At 44.4% G+C, this 23,983-nt stretch overlaps 2 protein-coding genes across 2 annotated transcripts; both read left to right on the top strand.

Annotated features, from left to right (window-relative positions):
- Window positions 1–3,835: 3,835 nt before the first annotated feature.
- Window positions 3,836–4,980, top strand: LOC125539420 (aquaporin TIP2-3). The gene is made up of 3 exons (XM_048702865.2): window positions 3,836–4,025; window positions 4,108–4,358; window positions 4,460–4,980. Exons 1-3 carry the CDS (start codon window positions 3,899–3,901, stop codon window positions 4,826–4,828), a joined length of 747 nt encoding a protein of 248 aa, XP_048558822.1. The 5' UTR covers window positions 3,836–3,898; the 3' UTR covers window positions 4,829–4,980.
- A 53-nt stretch (window positions 4,981–5,033) lies between these two features.
- On the top strand, window positions 5,034–6,503 carry LOC125539419 (putative aquaporin TIP5-1). The gene is made up of 3 exons (XM_048702864.2): window positions 5,034–5,344; window positions 5,460–5,710; window positions 5,813–6,503. Exons 1-3 carry the CDS (start codon window positions 5,218–5,220, stop codon window positions 6,221–6,223), a joined length of 789 nt encoding a protein of 262 aa, XP_048558821.1. The 5' UTR covers window positions 5,034–5,217; the 3' UTR covers window positions 6,224–6,503.
- Window positions 6,504–23,983: the final 17,480 nt, after the last annotated feature.

The following is a 23,983-nucleotide window of genomic DNA, read 5'->3' on the forward strand; positions in this document are numbered from 1 at the left end:
TTTTTATGTCGCGAAAAATGCCAGCCATTGGATGTATATTGTGCGGTTTAGGAGGGGTTCGTTGGCAAAACGTACCTAATTGATGTTCGCCAGATAATGATTCCGTTTTGGTCCGACTCCGGTTCATCCTTATCTAGGCTCTGTCCAAACATGCGAGCCTTCTTTTTTCTTACTGCGAACATAACTCTCCCACGTGATTGGTAAATTACATGTCCGGACTCCGGCAAATCTCTCTCATGTTTGTCTCTAAAATACCGGAGTTTGGACGTCCGGACAGCTTCATGGACGGATACAGATCCTCATTGAATTGCAAAAGTAAACAAAGGTTCTTCGGACACCACATGCGGGAGTTTTGCAGGTCTTCGTTGGAGATGCGCTAAACACTAGGAATTCTATTATGCAGTTCAACACATATGCCTTGTAACCGGTTCTATCTATCCTGTCTTAATGGTGATTTTTGTTCCAGCTACCACCATCATGATAACCAAATCAGAGGGCTCGCTATCAGAATCTTTTAAATTTCAACAACAAAATCAATTAAACTAGGTTTTGTCACAGGCATAAAGCTCACTGGCTGAAGGTTAGCTAAAGAAAGCAAGCTCCAAAGCATTCCATGATCCATCACAGCCAAGCAGGCCCCAACAAGGAACCAGTGTTAGAACGTTCATCCCTACGAAGTTGAGTACTCTTTGGCAGCTCACACAGGTTGACACAAGTCATCATAAGACCCAAAATAGCAACATGCGTTTCTCGACAGTCAACATTCATCAGGAATCCATCACAGACAAGCAACAACAATGGAAGCTCACATTGCAACATGCGTTTGGAAAGAAGGAGAGTTCACTCATTGAGGTTTCCAAACAGGACAGCCAGCATTCATCATAAATCCATGAACAGTGCAAATCTTCTCAATTTCCTTTCTCTTGGAAGACAAATCTTCGCAGCTCTGTTTCCTTTCAGAACATTACAAGCATAACTGAAACCTGCATGAGTGCATGGCAAAGTTCATTGACTTGATGAGGGACTGAAGCACAGGAATTATCATTGTTACGACTTCAGTCAAAGTTGTAATTAACACACAGAATTCCTGGTTCACATCTTTATGACCTCATTCATCTTACCACAAGCAAACATGATTATCTTCATGACAGAGGGTTGCCAAATATTCAAACAATTAGGTGCATTATAAGAGACTGCAAAATAATCCAAGATAATCAAGACAAGTTATCTTACAAAACCATTAACACAGATTTATGTCAGACAGCTACATCATGCCCATAATAAAGCTTTGATCGGTACGTTTCCAAATAATCAAAGAAAGTTGGAAAGACCAGCAGACCACATCTTCTCACCTTTAGCTGAGGCTAAGAACCTGCGCACATAAAATTAGAACTTGTAAAAGTATTCAAACAACACAATCAACTCAGAACGTCGTTATCGAAATATATGGGATATTTTGCAGAATATAATAATTCATTTCGACCATCAGACAGCTTTTACATAAAAATGGAAAGTTTTCATGGACAAGGGCACCCATACACTACAGAGCAGGAACCATAGCTCAAGTGTAAGAACAAGATATTCAGACATTAGTTTTCACATGGTTAAGTCTGTGCTTACAACATGTTTCCCGTCGACTACGAAGCGTCTATGATGACTTCATTAATCTTAAGATGATATACCGGCTCGGTCTTTCGAAGGTGCTCATAGGGGTAAGGTGCACATGCGTGCGTTCATAAAGACGAGTGTGTTCTCATGTATGTGAGCGACTTCGATTGTACTGTGTTCAAAAAATCTATGCTTACAGCGGTAGGTATCGAAACATCGGCTGGAGTTAACGTGGTGCTTGAGGGCGACGGCCGACCAGTTGTGTAATTGGTCGCCTGATCTATAACTATTTTTAACATACCACATTATATTAATTAATAAATAGAAGTACAACTGAACATAGATGAGAAAGGCACGACATGAAAGATGTCTAGAAATTTTTGCAGAAAGAACCTCAAATAAAAAATATTACAAATAAGTTCCTTGGATCCCTTCAATAAACCAGATCTGGAACCATCGTCGACCGCGTGCGCCGCCCAGACACACACCAGAGGACGATACGGAACACTATCAAACCGAAATCTAGGACAATGCCATAGCCTTGAAGGCATTGAGAGCCTACAACCAGACCCACGGAACAAACACTAGGCGGTGTGGCGTGTTGGCCGAGAACGTTTCCACGCCAACGTAGATCCAGATTTGACGCAGCCCACCACTGTTGCCGGGGAAGAATGCCAGATCCATTGCCATGCCACCAACCTTGAACATGTACCAACATATCCCACTAGTCAGCGCTGCCATGAACGGAAACAACCGCCTGACACATGAAAACATAAATCCCACCACTCTGAACGAACAATGAGCAAACGAGGCCATCAATTCAACATTGTCGCCTTAGAGAACGTCACTGTGGTGAGAAGAGACCGAAGACGCCTTATCCGAGTAGCATCAACCTCACCAAACGGGCGCTACTAGACGAAGACGAGACCCTAAATCTATGGACCAACTAGAAGTGAAATGGGAGCCCACTCCCCTTCACCAGTCGCTAGAGCGATGAATAAAGAGGGTGGAGATCACCTCCTCGCTGGCGTCGAAAGGAGGGTAGAAACTGCCACTTCCATCGCCAAGGGAAGAGAGCGAAGCAGGTTGTGCTTGATATGAAACCTTTTCCTTATAGGAACCATAACATCCAGAAAAACATAAAAGTAACATTCACAAGTTTACGGTCAAGGTACAGGGCCTCCTCCTCCCCACGAGCAACTGCGGCAACTAGGGTTTTCACGCCCATGCCGGCGATCTGCCTCGCCTCTTGTGACTTTAGGGCCATGGAGGGCCAGTGGATCCCAGCCTTTGCTGGTGGGAGGACTCTTGCTATGTTTTAGGTGTTTTTTTAGGGTCTGTATCCTGCTCATGAAGGAGATGTGATGTCGGCTTCCTAAATATGGAATAAGGTTCTTCCTAGCAAGCCTTTGCCCCGGCAGTGCATCTAGCATCGTCGGAGAGCGTGTGGAGGTGTGTCTCCGACGAATCATGTGGGATTCGATAGGTGTTTGTCTTCGGTGGATCCGTATGGACCAATATTCATTCATGCATGTTCATGTGTCTACAGATTGGATCATTCTGATCCACGCTTTTCTTTATCGACGACAGTTGCTGTTTTGGTATGCTGGTCCTTTGGGGGCCTTAGCACAATAACTTTCCGTCTGTCTACTATAATAAGATTTGCCTTAGCTTCGGTGTGGGAGAGGCGGTGATAGCGGCACGTCTTCGGCTCGCTTGCTTATAGTCGTCACTAGGTGGTCTATGATCCTGGATGTAAGGTTTCTCTTACTTCTATTGTTCTTTATACTGACATGATGCTTGATGGATAGATCAGAATTTTTTCCTGAAAAAAAAACATTCGCAAGTTCAAATCATTCAAATGATCTCACCTAATTTCGATAGACGCAAGGACACAAACCTTACATAGAAAACAGTTCATCAGCCGTGCCAATGCACCGCCAATAATTTGTTTAGAGCAGGGGCTTCCTTCTCCACACTGTCTTGTGTTGTATCATAACGTGGCTCCTGCCTAAACAATTGCAACAAACAAAAAGTTGCCCTCAAAAAAAAAAAGTTTAGCAGAGCAGAGTGGTTGGTCGGCCGAAATCAACAACAAAATAACATTAATGCTTACATCATTAAACTTGTGGTGATCATTTAGCACCGCCCATGATATTGTAATGCGTGTTTTAGGCAGGCGTATGGGGCCATCAGTGCCATCTCACGTGTATAAAAAGAGCGCCAAATTAGAGGGAAGGCCATCCATCAGAGCAGAGTTGACCTCGTTGAGAAAACAGTCGAGTGCAAGATGGTGAAGCTTGCATTTGGAAGCTTGGGCGACTCGTTCAGCGCCACGTCCGTCAGATCCTATGTCGCGGAGTTCATCGCCACCCTCCTCTTCGTGTTCGCCGGCGTCGGGTCCGCCATTTCCTACGGTGAGCCTCTCCTGCTAGCTGGTGATCTGTCCTGCGGTTCTGGCTTGCTCCATGGCTAACCAAAGAGGTTCTTCTTGTGCAGGGCAACTGACGCAGGGTGGCGCGCTGGACCCCGCTGGCCTTGTGGCGATCGCCATCGCCCATGCCTTCGCCCTCTTCGTCGGTGTGGCCATGGCGGCCAACATCTCCGGCGGCCACCTGAACCCCGCCGTCACGTTCGGCCTCGCCGTCGGCGGCCACGTCACCATCCTCACTGGGCTCTTCTACTGGGTCGCCCAGCTGCTCGGCGCCACCGTGGCATGCCTCCTCCTGCAGTTTGTCACCCACGGCCAGGTTGGCATTCAACTCAGAGAGCCTTCTACGAACCACGTGTGCAACAAATCTTGCCACCTCACACCGTGAAAAGTACTCACTGGCCTTTTATGTACGTGCAGCCTATGCCGACGCACGCCGTGTCCGGGATCAGCGAGGTCGAGGGCGTGGTGATGGAGATCGTGATCACCTTCGCGCTGGTGTACACGGTGTACGCCACGGCGGCCGACCCCAAGAAGGGCTCCCTCGGCACCATCGCGCCCATGGCGATCGGCTTCATCGTCGGCGCCAACATCCTCGCCGCCGGGCCCTTCAGCGGCGGCTCCATGAACCCGGCGCGCTCCTTCGGCCCGGCCGTGGCGGCCGGCAACTTCTCCGGCCACTGGGTGTACTGGGTCGGGCCGCTCATCGGCGGCGGCCTCGCCGGGCTCGTCTACGGCGACGTGTTCATCGCCTCCTACCAGCCGGTCGGCCACCAGGAGTACCCGTGAAGTGCACCGATCCGAACAACCTAGCTTCCTTGGCTCGTTGCTGTTTCCCCTTGTGTGAATTTCCCTTTTCCATTTTAATCCATCTCAAATCAAAATGTAAAAATGTAAGACAACCACTCGATCTTACATGAACGGTTCTGCGTTTTCCGAAATCTTTGTGGCAAATTCGTGGAGGCCTGCCACGCCTCTGACGGTTGCTTGTGAACTTGGAGCGGGCGCGCGGCGGCAACCGCCGGAAACTGCCCTGGCGCGGGGGCGCCGGTTCGCTCTACGGTCGCGTCCCTCTCACTCTTTTATAACCTCTGAAACTACTCCTCAGCAGTTCATCCGTGCAAATTCCCCTGTATTTTCACTGCGCCGAGAGTCTCGAGACGCTCGAACTTGTAGCAATGGCGTCCAACCTCGGCATGCGCTTGAAGCACTGCTTCTCGCCGCCGTCCCTCCGGTCCTACTTCGCCGAGTTCATCTCCACCTTCCTCTTCGTGTTCACCGCCGTCGGCTCCGCCATCTCCGCCAGTACGTCGACATACTTCACCGCGTCCACGCGCGCGGCAGTGTGAGTTCATGCTCTCGTTCGCACGTGCTCATGGTTTTACTAACCGCGCGCTTCTTTGGGGAATGTGTCTGCCAGGGATGCTCACGCCCGACGTCACGTCCGACGCCTCGTCTCTGGTGGCCACCGCCGTCGCGCAGTCGTTCGGGCTCTTCGCCGCGGTGTTCATCGCCGCCGACGTCTCCGGCGGCCACGTCAACCCGGCCGTCACGTTCGCCTTCGCCATCGGCGGCAACATCGGTGTCCCGACCGCCATCTTCTACTGGACGTGCCAACTGCTCGGCTCCACACTCGCCTGCCTCGTCCTCCATTTCCTCTCCGCCGGCCAGGTACGTCCATTACCATCGATCGATCACTTCCGCAAGTATGCAACTCCTAGTCATGCGTCTCAGAGTGCTCGCACCCGTGTGTGCCTATGTCTGTGTGTCCAGGCCGTGCCGACGACGAGGATCGCGGTGGAGATGACCGGGTTCGGCGCGTCGATCGTGGAGGGGGTGATGACGTTCTTGCTCGTGTACACCGTGCACGTCGCCGGCGACCCTCGCGCCCAAGGCAGGAAGGGGCTCGCAACGACGGCGCTGGGTGCGCTGGTGGTCGGGTTCATGACGGGCGCCTGCGTGCTGGCGGCGGGCTCGCTCACGGGCGCGTCCATGAACCCCGCGCGGTCGTTCGGGCCGGCGGTTGTCAGCGGAGACTTCAAGAACCAGGCCGTGTACTGGGCCGGTCCCATGATCGGTGCGGCCGTCGCGGCGGTGGTGCATCAGAACCTGATGTTCCCGTCCGCGCCGGAGCCGCTGCCGCACGAGTCGCGCCATGGGAGCGTGGAAACGGTGGTTGTGTGATTTGTGACCTCTGTATTTGCTGAACTTCTAGTAGTGCTAGTGTGTTAATTGTTTCAGGATCAGGATTAATGTGTGTTTGTAATGGTTATACGTGTGATGTTCGTGCAATAATCGAAGCATGAATGTAAATTATCTGTAGCTTTGTGAGTACTAGTATTATCATAATGTGTGTTTGTAGCTTTGCAATAATCGAAGCATGCTTGTAAATTATGTTTGTAGGTCCTATTATCATAAACTCTTTGAGTTTGTAGCATGTTCCAATGAAGCACTACTTTGAGCACATTCCACCAAAGGAAAACATAAAGGCAAAAAACAGATAACCTGAGTTCAACTGAAAAAAAAATTGTTAAAAAATTGACGTCAGATTTTTTAAGGATATACTAAGCGAACACCCTCATTAAAGTCAGATCCCGAGCACAAATCCTAAAGTGTTCCCTCTGACCACACCCTCTGAACGAACTACCAGATGATGACAGTAATGGTTCGTTTAGGACGGCAATATGAGCAAACGCATTTGGGGATGGCACTTTTGTTATAAGAGCATGGCAATTTTTACCTTTTTCCATTGATATAGTATGATAATTTCATTCAATCAGCATGGCAATTTTCACTAATTTATTTTTTATGCCGGCAATTCTCCATGCAATAATCATGACTAAACGGCAATTACTCTGTTGCAACATTGCAAATTTCTGACAATTGTTTATACAACATGACAAGTTTACTTTAGAACATGATAAACCTTATGTAACAGTATGGCGAATTTATCTGTTCTCGCATGACAATTCTGGAGCATTTGCTAGGAGTGTTTTTTAGCGATTGAAAACGCTCGTTCGTTCCTACTTGGATGGGGGAATAATATTTTGCTCAGGCGACCTCCCTAAGGGAACGTCATCGTGTTATTGGGGGTAAAAAAAAACATTTTCAATCTGATCGATCAAATTTAGTGGTTGTCAGGGCCTAATATATTTTGAGGCCTAATATATCTATATGCCTAAGAAAGTACCAACAGCTAAATTATAGGTTCTCCCTTCCTTAAAATTTTGTGCATAATAAGTAATGTGGTTTTTTTGCCCTGATTACCTCGATCAACAAAGGGAAAATATTCCAAGAAATCCCTTTGCTTAATATAAGGGGTCTAAAATATAATATTTAATGATATACCCATTACCATTACTGTATAATAACAAATACATGTTTAGCATGTTTAAGACTAAATGTGGTTATCGCACTTATAAAGTAAGAGCATCACCAACAATTCCCTTCTCCTGTAAAATTTTCTAGTTTAGGGGGAATTGGGCAAAAAAAATGCTCCAACAGTTCCCATAAAAATGAAAAATAATAATAAAGGACTTCGTATAATCAGCCCAACCCCCATTCATTGAGGGGGGTGACCCTTTCCCTAAACATTTCTGTAAAACTGGATTGATGCGCCACCGCTGCCGACACCGACCACAGTCGTCACGCCGCCTGCTCGATAGCCCGTCGCAGACCACCAGTGCCGCCTCTGACCGTTGTCGTCGCGCTGGCCCGCCGCCGCTGACGACCGTGATCAACTGTCCGCCGCCGCCGAAGCCATCCGTCGCCGTCGTGCCACTGCCAAATACCATCTTTAGGGAAATATTTTTACAGGAACTACGAAAGAAGCACATGTTTCAACCTCCCCTCAATTATATAGACACCCCGTAAAACCATATTTAGGGGGGGGGGGGGGGGGGGGGGTAGGGCAACCGTTGGTGATGCTCTAAGTTCGAAAATGTGCCAACATAGCTTTGACAAGAGAAACCATCAGTAAGCCAACTTTCTTGTTATGTTTATTTTGTATATAGTGAAAATTTGGTCAGCATAAACATGAGTCGCAACATAAAAGCTTCACACAACGAGTCACAAACACAAATTTACTTCATGGATTATGGCAAATATACTTTATGAACCATGTCAAATTTACTTTTAAACCATTGAAAATTTCTTTTTGGACCATGGAAAATGAATTACAAATCCAAGGTAATTTTTTCTTTATTATGTCTTTAACAATCCACAGCAAATTTATTGAACAATTCATGGTAAATTTATTTTTTTGGACCATGGTAAATAGTTTTTTGTTATCTATTATGGCAAATTTATATATTTGGCCATGGAAATGAAATTTTGGCACAATGGCAAATTTAATTTTTTAAACATGCATTTTTTAACAAACCATTGTTAATTCGTTTTTGTACACCATGACATTTTTTTACCATTTCCATGGCAGATTTGTTTTCATGAGACTTGTTTTTCAGAAAAATAATTAAATTTTTGCCATCATCTTTTACAAAATAATGTCAATTTAGGTTCAAACATAATTGTTAATTGTTTTTAATGTTCTACAGATATGTCAGATTTATTTTTCCCATTCATGACATTTTTTATATTTTTCATGCATGGCATTTAGATTAAAGCAAACTTATGTTCAAACATACCCCTACTATCAGGTCAAACTTTCACCATTTTATGTTTATTTTTTGTTTTGGTCTACATTATGGAAATTTTTGTACAAGTTTTTTGTCTCTCTGCTTCTGCATCACCGCATGGCATTTTTACTGTGCATGATTTTTTGGTAACATATTAGACGACGGTAATTTTTTTGTACATACAACATGTCAATTTTGTACACTCTATGATAATAGAGTTAAAAGCACCAGGAGTCCTACAACTTGCTCTCAATGTGATGGTTTAGTCCTACAACTTGAAATTTGACCCTACCCAGTCCTGGAACTTGCATGAGATGTGCAAATTTGGTCCTGACGAATCAGAGAGCGCCATGTGGACGTGTGGGCGCGTACCAGGTCAGCCCATGGCATTTTGCAAAGAGGCCCCTGGCGTTGCTTCGAATCAACCCGCACTACCAGCATCGGGAGCACCTGAATTTATTAACCGCATTTAATCTGTCGAAGGGGAGGAACTCCTGTAGCCTATCGCAACTCATTCTTCTCCATCCTTCTCCCTGTCGGCGCTCGAGCGGCCGTTGCTGACGTCAGCAACAATGGCTGCCTCGCCGGAGCTCTTCGGCGGTCCAGTGCCGCCTCCTGATGTCTACTACACAACCTTCTTATTGTAGACGTTGTTGGGCCTCCAAGTGCAAAGGTTTGTAGGACAGTAGCAAATTTCCCTCAAGTGGATGACCTAAGGTTTATCAATTCGTGGGAGGCGTAGGATGAAGATGGTCCCTCTCAAACAACCCTGCAACCAAATAACAGAGAGTCTCTTGTGTCCCAACACACCCAATACAATGGTAAATTGTATAGGTGCACTAGTTCGGCGAATAGATGGTGATACAAGTGGTATATGGATGGTAGATAAAGGTTTTTGTAATCTGAAAATATAAAAACAGCAAGGTAACTAATGATAAAAGTGAGCGTAAACGGTATTGCAATGCGTTGAAACAAGGCCTAGGGTTCATACTTTCACTAGTGCAAGTTCTCTCAACAATAATAACATAATTTGATCACATAACTATCCCTCAACATGCAACAAAGAGTCACTCCAAAGTTACTAATAGCGGAGAACAAACGAAGAGATTATGGTAGGGTGCGAAACCACCTCAAAGTTATTCTTTCCAATCAATCCGTTGGGCTATTCCTATAAGTGTCACAAACAATCCTAGAGTTCGTACTAGAATAACATCTTAAGACACAAATCAACCAAAACCCTAATGTCACCTATATACTCCAATGTCACCTCAAGTATCCGTGGGTATGATTATACGATATGCATCACACAATCTCAGATTCATCTATTCAACCAACACAAAGAACTTCAAAGAGTGCCCCAAAGATTCTACCGGGGAGTCAAGACGAAAACGTGTGCCAACCCCTATGCATAGGTTCATGGGCGGAACCCGCAAGTTGATCACCAAAACATACATCAAGTGGATCAATAGAATACCCCATTGTCACCACGGGTATCCCACGCAAGACATACATCAAGTGTTCTAAAATCCTTAAAGACTCAATCCGATAAGATAACTTCAAAGGGAAAACTCAATACAATACAAGAGAGTAGAGGGGGAGAAACATCATAAGATCCAACTATAATAGCAAAGCTCGCGATACATCAAGATCGTACCACCTCAAGAACACGAGAGAGAGAGATCAAACACATAGCTACTGGTACATACCCTCAGCCCCGAGGGAGAACTACTCCCTCCTCGTCATGGAGAGCATCGGGATGATGAAGATGGCCACCGGAGAGGGATTCCCCCTCCGGCAGGGTGCCGGAACAGGTCTAGATTAGTTTTCGGTGGCTACGGAGGCTTCTAGTGGCGGATCCCGATCTATTGTGCTCCCCGAAGTTTTTAGGGTATATGGGTATATATGGGAGGAAGAAGTACATCGGTGGACCTCCGGGCTGTCCACAAGGCAGGGGGCACGCCCAGGGGGGTGGGCGCGCCCCCCACCCTCATGGGCAGCCCGGGACTCTCCTGGTCCAACTCCGATACTCCGTGGGCTTCTTCTGGTCCAAAAAAAAGTTCCATGAAGTTTCAGGTCAATTGGACTCCGTTTGATTTTCCTTTTCTGCGATACTCTAAAACAAGGAAAAAACAGAAACTGGCACTGGGCTCTAGGTTAATAGGTTAGTCCCAAAAATCATATAAAATAGCATATAAATGTATATAAAACATACAAGGTTGATAATATAATAGCATGGTGTTGTGGAACATAGTAATTTCAAAATTTTCCTACGCACACGCAAGATCATGGTGATGCATAGCAACGAGAGGGGAGAGTGTGATCTAAGTACCCTCGTAGACCGACAGCGGAAGCGTTATGACAACGCGGTTGATGTAGTCGTACGTCTTCACGGCCCGACCGATCAAGCACCGAAACTACGGCACCTCTGAGTTCTAGCACACGTTCAGCTCGATGACGATCCCCGGACTCCGATCCAGCAAAGTGTCGGGGAAGAGTTCCGTCAGCACGACGGCGTGGTGACGATCTTGATGTTCAACTGTCGCAGGGCTTCGCCTAAGCACCACTACAATATTATCGAGGACTATGGTGGAAGGGGCACCGCACACGGTTAAGAGAACGATCTTAGAGATCAACTTGTGTGTCTAGAGGTGCCCCCTGCCCCCGTATATAAAGGAGCAAGGGGGAGGAGGCCGGCCCTAGGAGGGGCGCGCCAGGGAGTAGGATTCCTACTCCTAGTTGGAGTAGGTTTCCTCCTTTCCTAGTCCAACTAGGAGAAGGGGGGAAAGAGGGGAAGAGGGGAAGGAAGGGAGAGAGGGGCCGCGCCCCAAACCCCTTGTCCAATTCGGACTGGGCTTGGGAGGGGCGCGCGCCACCTCCTGGTCCTTCCCACTAAGGCCCATTAAGGCCCATTGCTTCTTCCTCGTATTCCCGTAACTCCCCGGTACCTCCGAAAATACCCGAATCACTCGGAACCTTTCCGATGTCCGAATATAGTCGTCCAATATATCGATCTTTACGTCTCGACCATTTCGAGACTCCTCGTCATGTCCCCGATCTCATCCGGGACTCCGAACTTCTTCGGTACATCAAAACATATAAACTCATAATGAAACTGTCATCGAAACCTTAAGCGTGCGGACCCTACGGGTTCGAGAACAATGTAGACATGACCGAGACACGTCTCCGGTCAATAACCAATAGCGGAACCTAGATGCTCATATTGGCTCCCACATATTCTACGAAGATCTTTATCGGTCAGACCGCATAACAACATACATTGTTCCCTTTGTCAACGGTATGTTACTTGCCCGAGATTCGATCATCGGTATCTCAATACCTAGTTCAATCTCGTTACCGGCAAGTCTCTTTACTCGTTTCATAGTACATCATCTCGCAACTAACTCATTAGTTGTAATGCTTGCAAGGCTTATGTGATGTGCATTACCGAGAGGGCTCAGAGATACCTCTCCGACAATCGGAGTGACAAATCCTAATCTCGAAATATGCCAACCCAACATGTATCTTTGGAGACACCTGTAGAGCTCCTTTATAATCACCCAGTTACGTTGTGACGTTTGGTAGCACACAAAGTGTTCCTCTGGCAAACGGGAGTTGCATAATCTCATAGTCATAGGAACATGTATAAGTCATGAAGAAAGCAATAGCAACATACTAAACGATCGAGGTAGCAACATACTAAACGATCGGGTGCTAAGCTAATGGAATGGGTCAAGTCAATCACATCATTCTCCTAATGATGTGATCCCATTAATCAAATAACAACTCTTTGTCTATGGTTAGGAAACATAACCATCTTTGATTAACGAGCTAGTCAAGTAGAGGCATACTAGTGACACTCTGTTTGTCTATGTATTCACACATGTATTATGTTTCCGGTTAATACAATTCTAGCATGAATAATAAAAATTTATCATGAAATAAGGAAATAAACAATAAATTTATTATTGCCTCTAGGGCATATTTCCTTCAGTCTCCCACTTGCACTAGAGTCAATAATCTACTTCACATTGCCATGTGATTCAACACTAATAGTTCACATCACCATGTGATTAACATACATAGTTCACATCGTCATGTGACCTACACTCAAAGGGTTTACTAGAGTCAATAATCTAGTTCACATCGCTATGTGATTAACACCCAAAGAGTACTGAGGTGTGATCATGTTTTGCTTGTGAGAGAAGTTTAGTCAACGGGTCTGCCACATTCAGATCCGTAAGTATTTTGCAAATTTCTATGTCAACAATGCTCTCCATGGAGCTACTCTAGCTAATTGCTCCCACTTTCAATATGTATCCAGATTGAGACTTAGAGTCATCTGGATCAGTGTCAAAACTTGCATCGACGTAACCCTTTACGACAAACCTTTTGTCACCTCCATAATCGAGAAACATATCCTTATTCCACTAAGGATAATTTTGACGAATGTCCAGTGATCTACTCCTAGATCACTATTGTACTCCTTTGCTTAACACAGTGTAGGGTATACAATAGATCTGGTACACAGCATGGCATACTTTATAGAACCTATGGCTGAGGCATAGCGAATGACTTTCATTCTCTTTCTATCTTCTGCCGTGGTTGGGCTTTGAGTCTTACTCAATTTCACACCTTGTAACACAACCAAGAACTCTTTTCTTTGACTGTTCCATTTTGAACTACTTCAAAATACTGTCAAGCTATGTACTCATTGAAAAAACTTATCAAGCGTCTTGATCTATCTCTATAGATCTTGATGCTTAATATGTAAGCAGCTTCGCCGAGGTCTTTCTTTGAAAAACTTCTTTCAAACACTCCTTTATGCTTTGCAGAATAATTCTACATTATTTCTGATCAATAATATGTCATTCACATATACTTGTCAGAAATGCTGTAGTGCTCCCACTCACTTTCTTGTAAATACAAGCTTCACCACAAGTCTGTATAAAACTATATACTTTGATCATCTCATCAAAGCGCATATTCCAACTCCGAGATGCTTGCACCAGTCCACAGATGGATCGCTGGAGCTTGCATATTTTGTTAACACTTTTAGGATTGACAAAACCTTCTGGTTGCATCATATACAACTCTTCTTTAAGAAATCCATTAAGGAATGCAGCTTTGTTTATCCATTTGCCAGATTTCATAAAATGCGGCAATTGCTAACATGATTCGGACAGACTTAAGCATAGACACGAGTGAGAAACTCTCATCATACTCAACATCTTGAACTTGTCGAAAACCTTTTTGCGACAATTCTAGCTTTGTAGATAGTAACCTTACTATCAGCGTCCGTCTTCCTCTTGAAGATCCATTTATTCTCAATTGCTTGCCGATCTTTGGGCAAGTCAACCAAAGTCCACACTTTGTTCTCATACATGGATCCCATCTCAGATTTCATGGCTTCAAGCCATTTTGCGGAATCTGGGCTCACCATCGCTTCTTCATAGTTCGCAGGTTCATCATGATCTAGTAGCATGACTTCCAGAACAGGATTACCGTACCACTCTGGTGCAGATCTTACTCTGGTTGATCTACGAGGTTCAGTAGTAACTTGTTCTGAAGTTTCATGATCATCATCATTAGCTTCCTCACTAATTGGTGTAGGTGTCACAGAAACCGGTTTCTGTGATGTACTACTTTCCAATAAGGGAGCAGGTATAGTTACCTCATCAAGTTCTACTTTCCTCCCACTCACTTCTTTCGAGAGAAACTCCTTCTCTAGAAAGGATCCATTCTTAGCAACGAATGTCTTGCCTTCGGATCTGTGATAGAAGGTGTACCCAACTGTCTTCTTTGGGTATCCTATGAAGACACATTTCTCCGATTTGGGTTTGAGCTTATCAGGATGAAACTTTTTCTTATAAGCATTGCAACCCCAAACTTCAAGAAACGACAACTTTGATTTCTTGCCAAACAACAGTTCATACAGTGTCGTCTCAACGGATTTAGATGGTGCCCTATTTAACGTGAATGCAGCTGTCTCTAATGCATAACCCCAAAACGATAGTGGTAAATCGGTAAGAAACATCATAGATTGCACTATATCCAATAAAGTACGGTTATGACGTTCGGACACACCATTATGCTATGGTGTTCCAGGTGGCATGAGTTTGTGAAACTATTCCACATTGTTTTAATTGAAGACCAAACTCGTAACTCAAATATTCGTCTCTGCGATTAGATCGTAGAAACTTTATTTTCTTGTCACGATGATTTTCCACTTCACTCTGAAATTCTTTGAACTTTTCAAATGTTTCAGACTTATGTTTCATCAAGTAGATATACCCATATCTGCTCAAATCATCTGTGAAGGTCATAAAATAATGATACCCGCCGCGAGCCTTAACACTCATCGGATCGCATACATCAGTATGTATTATTTCCAATAAGTCAGTTGCTCGCTCCATTGTTCCGGAGAACGGAGTCTTAGTCATCTTGCCCATGAGGCATGGTTCGCAAGCATCAAGTGATTCATAATCAAGTGATTCCAAAATCCCATCAGCATGGAGTTTCTTCATGCGCTTTACACTAATATGACCTAAACGGCAGTGCCACAAATAAATTGCGCTATCATTATTAACTTTGCATCTTTTGGCTTTCAATATTATGAATATGTGTATCACTACGATCGAGATCCAACAAACCATTTTCGTTGGTGTGTATGACCATAGAAGGTTTTATTTCTGTAAACAGAACAACAATTATCCTCTAATTTAAATGAATAACCGTATTGCAATAAACATGATCAAATCATATTCATGCTCAATGAAAACACCAAATAACACTTATTTAGGTTCAACACTAATCCCGAAAGTATAGGGAGTCTGCGATGATGATCATATTAATCTTGGAACCACTTCCAACACACATCGTCACTTTACCCTTAACTAGTTTCTGTTCATTCTGCAACTCCCGTTTCGAGTTACTACTCTTAGCAACTGAACCAGTATCAAATGCCGAGGGGTTGCTACGAACACTAGTAAAATACACATCAATAATCTGTATATCAAATATACCTTTGTTTACTTTGCCATCCTTCTTATCCGCCAAATACTTGGGGCAGTTCTGCTTCCAGTGACCAGTCCCTTTGCAGTAGAAGCACTTAGTTTCAGGCTTAGGACCAGACTTGGGCTTCTTCACTTGAGCAGCAACTTGCTTGCCGTTCTTCTTGAAGTTCCCCTTTTTCCCTTTGCCCTTTTCTTGAAACTAGTGATCTTGTCAACCATCAACACTTGATGCTCTTTCTTGATTTCTACCTTCATCGATGTCATCATCATGAAAAACTCGGGATTCGTTTTCGTCATCCCTTGCATACTATAGTTCATCACGAAGTTTTACAAACTTTCTGATGGTGACTAGAGAATTCTGTCAATCACTATCTTATCTGGAAGATTAACTCCCGCTTGATTCAAGTGATTGTAGTACCCAGACAATCTGAGCACATGCTCACTAGTTGAGCGATTCTCCTCCATCTTTTAGCTATAGAACTTGTTGGAGACTTCATATCTCTCAACTCGGGTATTTGCCTGAAATATTAACTTCAACTCCTGGAACATATCATATGGTTCATGACGTTCAAAAACGTCTTTGAAGTCCCGATTCTAAGCTGTTAAGCATGATGCACTAAACTATCAAGTAGTCATCATATTGAGCTAGCCAAACGTTCATAACATCTGCATCTGCTCCTGCAATAGGTCTGTCACCTAGCGGTGCATCAAGGACATAATTCTTCTGTGCAGCAATGAGGATAAACCTCAGATCACGGATTCAATCTGCATCATTGCTACTAATATCTTTCAACACAATTTTCTCTAGGAACATATCAAAAATAAACATTTGAAAGCAACAACGCGAGCTATTGATCTACAACATAATTTGCAAATACTACCAGGACTAAGTTCATGATAAATTAAAGTTCAATTAATCATATTACTTAAGAACTCCCACTTAGATAGATATCCTTCTAATCTTCTAAGTGATCACGTGATCCATATCAACTAAACCATGTCCGATCATCACGTGAGATGGAGTAGTTTTAATGGTGAACATCACTATGTTGATCATATCTACTATATGATTCATGCTCGACCTTTCGGTCTCCGTGTTCCGAGCCATATCTGTATATGCTTGGCTCGTCAAGTATAACCTGAGTATTCCGCGTGTGCAACTATTTTGCACCCGTTGTATTTGAACGTAGAGCCTATCACACCTGATCATCACGTGGTGTCTCATCACGAAGAACTTTCGCAACGGTGCATACTCAAGGAGAACACTTCTTGATAATTAGTGAGAGATCATCTTAAAATGCTACCGTCAAACAAAGCAAAATAAGATGTATAAAACATCATATGCAATCAAAATATGTGACATGATATGGCCATCATCATCTTGCGCCTTTGATTTCCATCTCCAAAGTACTGTCATGATCTCTATCGTCACCGGCATGACACCATGATCTCCATCATCTTGATCTATATCAATGTGTCGTCACGTGGTCGTCTCGCCAACAATTTCTCTTGCAACTATTGCTATCGCATAGCGATAAAGTAAAGCAATGATTGGGCGCTTGCATCTTATGCAATAGAGAGACAACCATAAGGATTTTGCCAGTTGCCGATAACTTCAACAAAACATGATCATCTCATACAACAACTTATATCTCATCACGTCTTGACCATATCACATCACAACATGCCCTGCAAAAACAAGTTAGACGTCCTCTACTTTGTTGTTGCAAGTTTTACGTGGCTGCTACGGGCTTAGCAAGAACCAATCTTACCTACGCATCAAAACCACAACGATAGTTTGTCAAGTTGGTGTTGTTTTAACCTTCGCAAGGACCGGGCGTAGCCACACTCGGTTCAACTAAAGTTGGAGAAACTGACACCCGCCAGCCACCTGTGTGCAAAGCACGTCGGTAGAACCAGTCTCGCGTAAGCGTACGCGTAATGTCGGTCCGGGCCGCTTCATCCAACAATACCGCCGAACCAAAGTATGGCATGCTGGTAAGCAGTATGACTTATATCGCCCACAACTCACTTGTGTTCTACTCGTGCACAACATCAACGCATAAAACCTGGCTCGGATGCCACTGTTGGGGAACATAGTAATTTCAAAATTTTCCTACGCACACGCAAGATCATGGTGATGCATAGCAACGAGAGGGGAGAGTGTGATCTACGTACCCTCGTAGACCGACAGCGAAAGCGTTATGACAACGCGGTTGATGTAGTCGTACGTCTTCACAGCCCGACCGATCAAGCACGGAAACTACGGCACCTCCGAGTTCTAGCACACGTTCAGCTCGATGACGATCCTTGGACTCCGATCCAGCAAAGTGTCGGGGAAGAGTTTCGTCAGCACGACGGCATGGTGACGATCTTGATGTTCAACTGTCGCAGGGCTTCGCCTAAGCACCACTACAATATTATCGAGGACTATGGTGGAAGGGGGCACCGCACACGGTTAAGAGAACGATCTTAGAGATCAACTTGTGTGTCTAGAGGTGCCCCCCTGCCCCCGTATATAAAGGAGAAAGGGGGAGGAGGCCGGCCCTAGGAGGGGCGCGCCAGGGAGTAGGATTCCTACTCCTAGTTGGAGTAGGTTTCCTCCTTTCCTAGTCCAACTAGGAGAAGGGGGGAAAGGGGGGAAGAGGGGAAGGAAGGGAGAGAGGGGCCGCGCCCCAAACCCCTTGTCCAATTCGGACTGGGCTTGGGAGGGGGGCGCGCCACCTCCTGGTCCTTCCCACTAAGGTCCATTAAGGCCCATTACTTCTTCCTCGTATTCCCGTAACTCCCCGGTACCTCCGAAAATACCCGAATCACTCGGAACCTTTCCGATGTCCGAATATAGTCGTCCAATATATCGATCTTTACGTCTCGACCATTTCGAGACTCCTCGTCATGTCCCCGATCTTATCCGGGACTCCGAACTCCTTCGGTACATCAAACATATAAACTCATAATGAAACTGTCATCGAAACCTTAAGCGTGCGGACCCTACGGGTTCGAGAACAATGTAGACATGACCGAGACACGTCTCCGGTCAATAACCAATAGCGGAACCTGGATGCTCATATTGGCTCCCACATATTCTACGAAGATCTTTATCGGTCAGACTGCATAACAACATACGTTGTTCCCTTTGTCATCGGTATGTTACTTGCCCGAGATTCGATCGTCGGTATCTCAATACCTAGTTCAATCTCGTTACCGGAAAGTCTCTTTACTCATTTCGTAATACATCATCTCGCAACTAACTCATTAGTTGTAATGCTTGCAAGGCTTATGTGATGTGCATTACCGAGAGGGCCCAGAGATACCTCTCCAATAATCGGAGTGACAAATCCTAATCTCGAAATACGCCAACCCAACATGTACCTTTGGAGACACCTGTAGAGCTCCTTTATAATCACCCAATTACGTTGTGACGTTTGGTAGCACACAAAGTGTTCCTCCGGCAAACGGGAGTTGCATAATCTCATAGTCATAGGAACATGTATAAGTCATGAAGAAAGCAATAGCAACATACTAAACGATCGGGTGCTAAGCTAATGGAATGGGTCAAGTCAATCACATCATTCTCCTAATGATGTGATCCCGTTAATCAAATAACAACTCTTTGTCTATGGTTAGGAAACATAACCATCTTTGATTAACGAGCTAGTCAAGTAGAGGCATACTAGTGACACTCTGTTTGTCTACGTATTCACACATGTATTATGTTTTCGGTTAATACAATTCTAGCATGAATAATAAACATTTATCATGAAATAAGGAAATAAATAATAACTTTATTATTGCCTCTTGGGCATATTTCCTTCACATGGAACAATCAAAAATTATAGATACGTTGGAGACGTATCAGCATCCCCAAGCATAATTCCTGCTCGTCCTCGAGTAGGTAAATGATAAAAACAGAATTTTTGATGTGGAATGCTACCTAACATATTTATCCATGTAATTTTCCTTTATTGTGGCAAGAATATTCAGATCCATAAGATTCAAGACAAAAGTTTAATATTTACATAGAAATAATAATACTTCAAGCATACTAACCAAGCAATCATGTCTTCTCAATATAACATGGCCAAAGAAAGCTATCCCTACAAAATCATATAGTCTGGCTATGCTCCATCTTCACCACACAACGTATTTAAATCATGCACAACCCCGATGACAAGCCAAGCAATTGTTTCATACTTTTGATGTTCTCAAACTTTTTCAATCTTCACGCAATATATGAGCGTGAGCCATGGACATAGCACTATATGTGGAATAGAATGGTGGTTGTGGAGAAGACAAAAAGTGAGAAGATAGTCTCACATCAACTAGGCGTATCAACGGGCTATGGAGATGCCCATTAATAGATATCAATGTGAGTGAGTAGGGATTGCCATGCAACGGATGCACTAGAGCTATAAGTATATGAAAGCTCAACAAAAAGAACTAAGTGGGTGTGCATCCAACTCGCTTGCTCATGAAGACCTAGGGCATTTTGAGGAAGCCCATCATTGGAATATACAAACCAAGTTCTATAATGAAAGATTCCCACTAGTATATGAAAGTGACAACATAGGAGACTCTCTATCATAAAGATCATGGTGCTACTTTGAAGCACAAGTGTGGTAAAAGGATAGTAGCATTGCCCCTTCTCTCTTTTTCTCTCATTTTTTTTATTTTTTTATTTTATTTTTTTATTTGGGTCTTTTCTCTTTTTTATGGCCTCTTTTTTTGTCTTTTTTTCGTCTGGAGTCTCATCCCGACTTATGGGGGAATCATAGTCTCCATCATCCTTTCTTCACTGGGACAATGCTCTAATAATGATGATCATCACACTTTTATTTACTTACAACTCAAGAATTACAACTCGATTCTTAGAACAAAATATGACTCTATATGAATGCCTCCGGTGGTGTACCGGGATGTGCAATGACTCATGAGTGACATGTATGAAAGGATTATGAACGGTGGCTTTGCCACAAATACAATGTCAACTACATGATCATGCATAGCAATATGACAATGATGGAGCATGTCATAATAAACAGAACGGTTGAAAGTTGCATGGCAATATATCTCGGAATGGCTATGGAAATGCCATAATAGGTAGATATGGTGGTTGTATGATACCGGCGAAAGGTGCGCGGTATTAGAGAGGCTAGCAATGATGGAAGGGTGAGAGTGCGTATAATCCATGGACTCAACATTAGTCATAAAGAACTCACATACTTATTGCAAAAATCTATTACTTATCGAAACAAAGTACTACGCGCATGCTCCTAGGGGGATAGATTGGTAGGAAAAGACCATCGCTCGTCCCCGACCGCCACTCATAAGGAAGACAATCAATAAATACATCATGCTCCGACTCCATCACATAACGGTTCACCATACGTGCATGCTACGGGAATCACAAACTTTAACACAAGTATTTCTCAAATTCACAACTACTCAACTATCATGACTCTAATATCACCATCTTCATATCTCAAAACAATTATCAAGTATCAAACTTCTCTTAGTATTCAATGCACTCTATATGAAAGTTTTTATTATACCCCTCTTGGATGCCCATTATATTAGGACTAAATTCATAACCAAAGCAAATTACCATGCTGTTTAGGACTGTCAAAATAATATAAGTGAAGCATGAGAGTTCATCTATTTCTACAAAATAAATCCACCGCCATGCTCTAAAAAGATATAAGTGAAGCACTAGAGCAACAACAAACTACTCCGAAAGATATAAGTGAAGCTCAATGAGTAGTCGAATAATTATGCAACTATGTGAAGACTCTCTAACATTTAAGAATTTCAGATCTTGGTGTTTTATTCAAACAGAAAGCAAAACTAAATAAAATAAAATAATGCTCCAAGCAAAACACATGTCATGTGGCGAATAAAAATATAGCTCCAAGTAAAGTTACCGATGAACGAAGACGAAAGAGGGGATGCCATCCGGGGCATCCCCAAGCTTAGGCTCTTGGTTGTCCTTGAATATTATCTTGGGGTGCCTTGGGCATCCCCAAGCTTAGGCTCTTTCCACTCCTTATTTCATAGTCTATCGAATCTTCACCCAAAACTTGAAAACTTCACAACACGAAACTTCACAGAAAACTCGTAAGCTCCGTTAGCGAAAGAAAACAAAACACCACTTCAAGGTACTTTTGACGCCCCCGATTCAATCGTACACTAATCATACACGCAAACATGTATGATCAAGATCAGGGACTCACGGGAAGATATCACAACACAACTCTACAAATAAAATAAGTCATACAAGCATCATATTACAAGCCAGGGGCCTCGAAGGCTCGAATACAAGAGCTCGATCATAGACGAGTCAGCGGAAGCAACAATATCTAAGTACAGACCTAAGTTAAACAAGTTTGCCTTAAGAAGGCTAGCACAAATTGGGATACAGATCGAAAGAGGCGCAGGCCTCTTGCTTGGGATCCTCCTAAACTACTCCTGGTCGTCGTCAGCGGGCTGCACGTAGTAGTAGGCACCTCCCGAGTATTAGTAGTCGTCGTCGACGGTGGCGTCTGGCTCCTGGGCTCCATCGTATGGTCGCAGCAATCGAGTATAGAAAGGGGGAAAAGGGGGAGCAAAGCAACCGTGAGTACTCATCCAAAGTACTCGCAAGCAAGGAGCTACACTACATATGTATGCATTGGTATCAAAAGGAAAAGGCTATCATATGTGGACTGAACTACATAATGCTGGAATAAGAGGGGGATAGCTAGTCGTATCGAAGACTACACTTCTGGTAACCTCCTTCTTGCAGCAGGAGAAGAGAGTAGATGGTAAGTTCACCAAGTAACATCGCATAGCATAATCCTAACCGATGATCCTCCCCTCGTCGCCCTGTGAGAAAGCGATCACCGGTTGTATCTGGCACTTGGAAGGGTGTGTTTTATTAAGTATCCGGTTCTAGTTGTCATAAGGTCAAGGTACAACTCCAAGTCATCCTGTTACCGAAGATCACGGCTATTCGAATAGATTAACTTCCCTGCAGGGGTGCACCACATAACCCAACACGCTCGATCCCATTTGGCCGAACACACTTTTCTGTGTCATGCCTGGCCTCGGAAGATCAACACATCGCAACCCTACCTAGGCACAACAGAGAGGTCAGCACGCCGGTCTAAATCCTATGGCGCAGGGGTCTGGGCCCATCGCCCATTGCACACCTGCACGTTGCGAGGGCGGCCGGAAGAAGAACTAGCCCCCTTAATACAAGAGCAGGCTTACGTTCCAATCCGGCGCGCGCCGCTCAGTCGCTGATGTCACGAAGTGCTTCGGCTGATACCACGACGTCGAGTGCCCATAACTGTCCCCACGTAGATGGTTAGTGCGTATAGGCTAGTAGCCAGACTCATATTAAATACCAAGATATCGTTAAGCGTGTTTAAGTATCCGTGAACGCCGACCAGGGCCAGGCCCACCTCTCTCCTAGGTGGTCTCAACCTGCCTGTCGCTCCGCCTCAAAGTAACAGTCGGGGGCCGTCGGGAACTCAGGCCCACCACTACCTGGATGGAGCCACCTGCCCCTTCAGCCCCCATCTCCAAATAGTATCACCGGTAATGTAACAGTGTAAAGTATATAGTATATGCCCGTGATCACCTCCCGAAGTGATCACGGCCCAGTAGTATAGCATGGGAGGCGGACAAGAGTGTAGGGCCACTGATGGAACACTAGCATCCTATACTAAACAGTAGGATAGCAGGTAAAGGTAACAACAGTAGTAGCAAGGACAGGCTATGCAGCAGTATAGGATTAACTGAAAGCAGTAACAAACTACACTACTCTAATGCAAGTAGTATAGAGAGTAGAGTAGGCGATATCTGGTGATCAAGGGGGGGCTTGCCTGGTTGCTGTGGCAAGAGAAGAGTTCATCGTCGATGTAGTCGAACGCAGGGGTACCGGCATCGGTCTCAGGTTCTACCGGAAAGTAACGGAGGGGAAAATAAATAAATAACAAAGCAATCAAAGCATCTCAAAGCATAACATGACAAACGCGGTGCTAGATGTGCCCTAACGCGGTAGTATGTGATATCGGCAAAGGGGGGAAACATCCGGGAAAGTATCCCCGGTGTTTCGTGTTTTCGGGCAGATGAACCGGAGGGGAAAAGTTGCGTGTTCGATATGCTAGGGATGTGTGGTGGACAAACGGGCTGCGTATCTGGATTCGTCTCGTCATTCTGATCAACTTTCATGTACAAAGTTTTTTCATCCGAGATACGGTTTGTTTTGTATGATCTTTCAAAGTTTTAAATGATTTTCTAAATTTCTGGATTTA

Source organism: Triticum urartu, chromosome 2A (genome assembly GCF_056163025.1).
Source record: "Triticum urartu cultivar PI428250 chromosome 2A, HENAU_Tu73, whole genome shotgun sequence".
NCBI classification, from domain to species: Eukaryota; Viridiplantae; Streptophyta; class Magnoliopsida; order Poales; family Poaceae; genus Triticum; species Triticum urartu.

Coding starts and splice junctions, on each gene's coding strand:
- LOC125539420 (XM_048702865.2), top strand. CDS start 3,899: ATGGTGAAGCTTGCATTTGGAAGCTTGGGCGACTCGTTCAGCGCCACG. Junction 4,026..4,107: donor CGGGTCCGCCATTTCCTACG/GTGAGCCTCTCC, acceptor CTTCTTGTGCAG/GGCAACTGACGCAGGGTGGC. Junction 4,359..4,459: donor AGTTTGTCACCCACGGCCAG/GTTGGCATTCAA, acceptor ATGTACGTGCAG/CCTATGCCGACGCACGCCGT.
- LOC125539419 (XM_048702864.2), top strand. CDS start 5,218: ATGGCGTCCAACCTCGGCATGCGCTTGAAGCACTGCTTCTCGCCGCCG. Junction 5,345..5,459: donor CGGCTCCGCCATCTCCGCCA/GTACGTCGACAT, acceptor TGTGTCTGCCAG/GGATGCTCACGCCCGACGTC. Junction 5,711..5,812: donor ATTTCCTCTCCGCCGGCCAG/GTACGTCCATTA, acceptor CTGTGTGTCCAG/GCCGTGCCGACGACGAGGAT.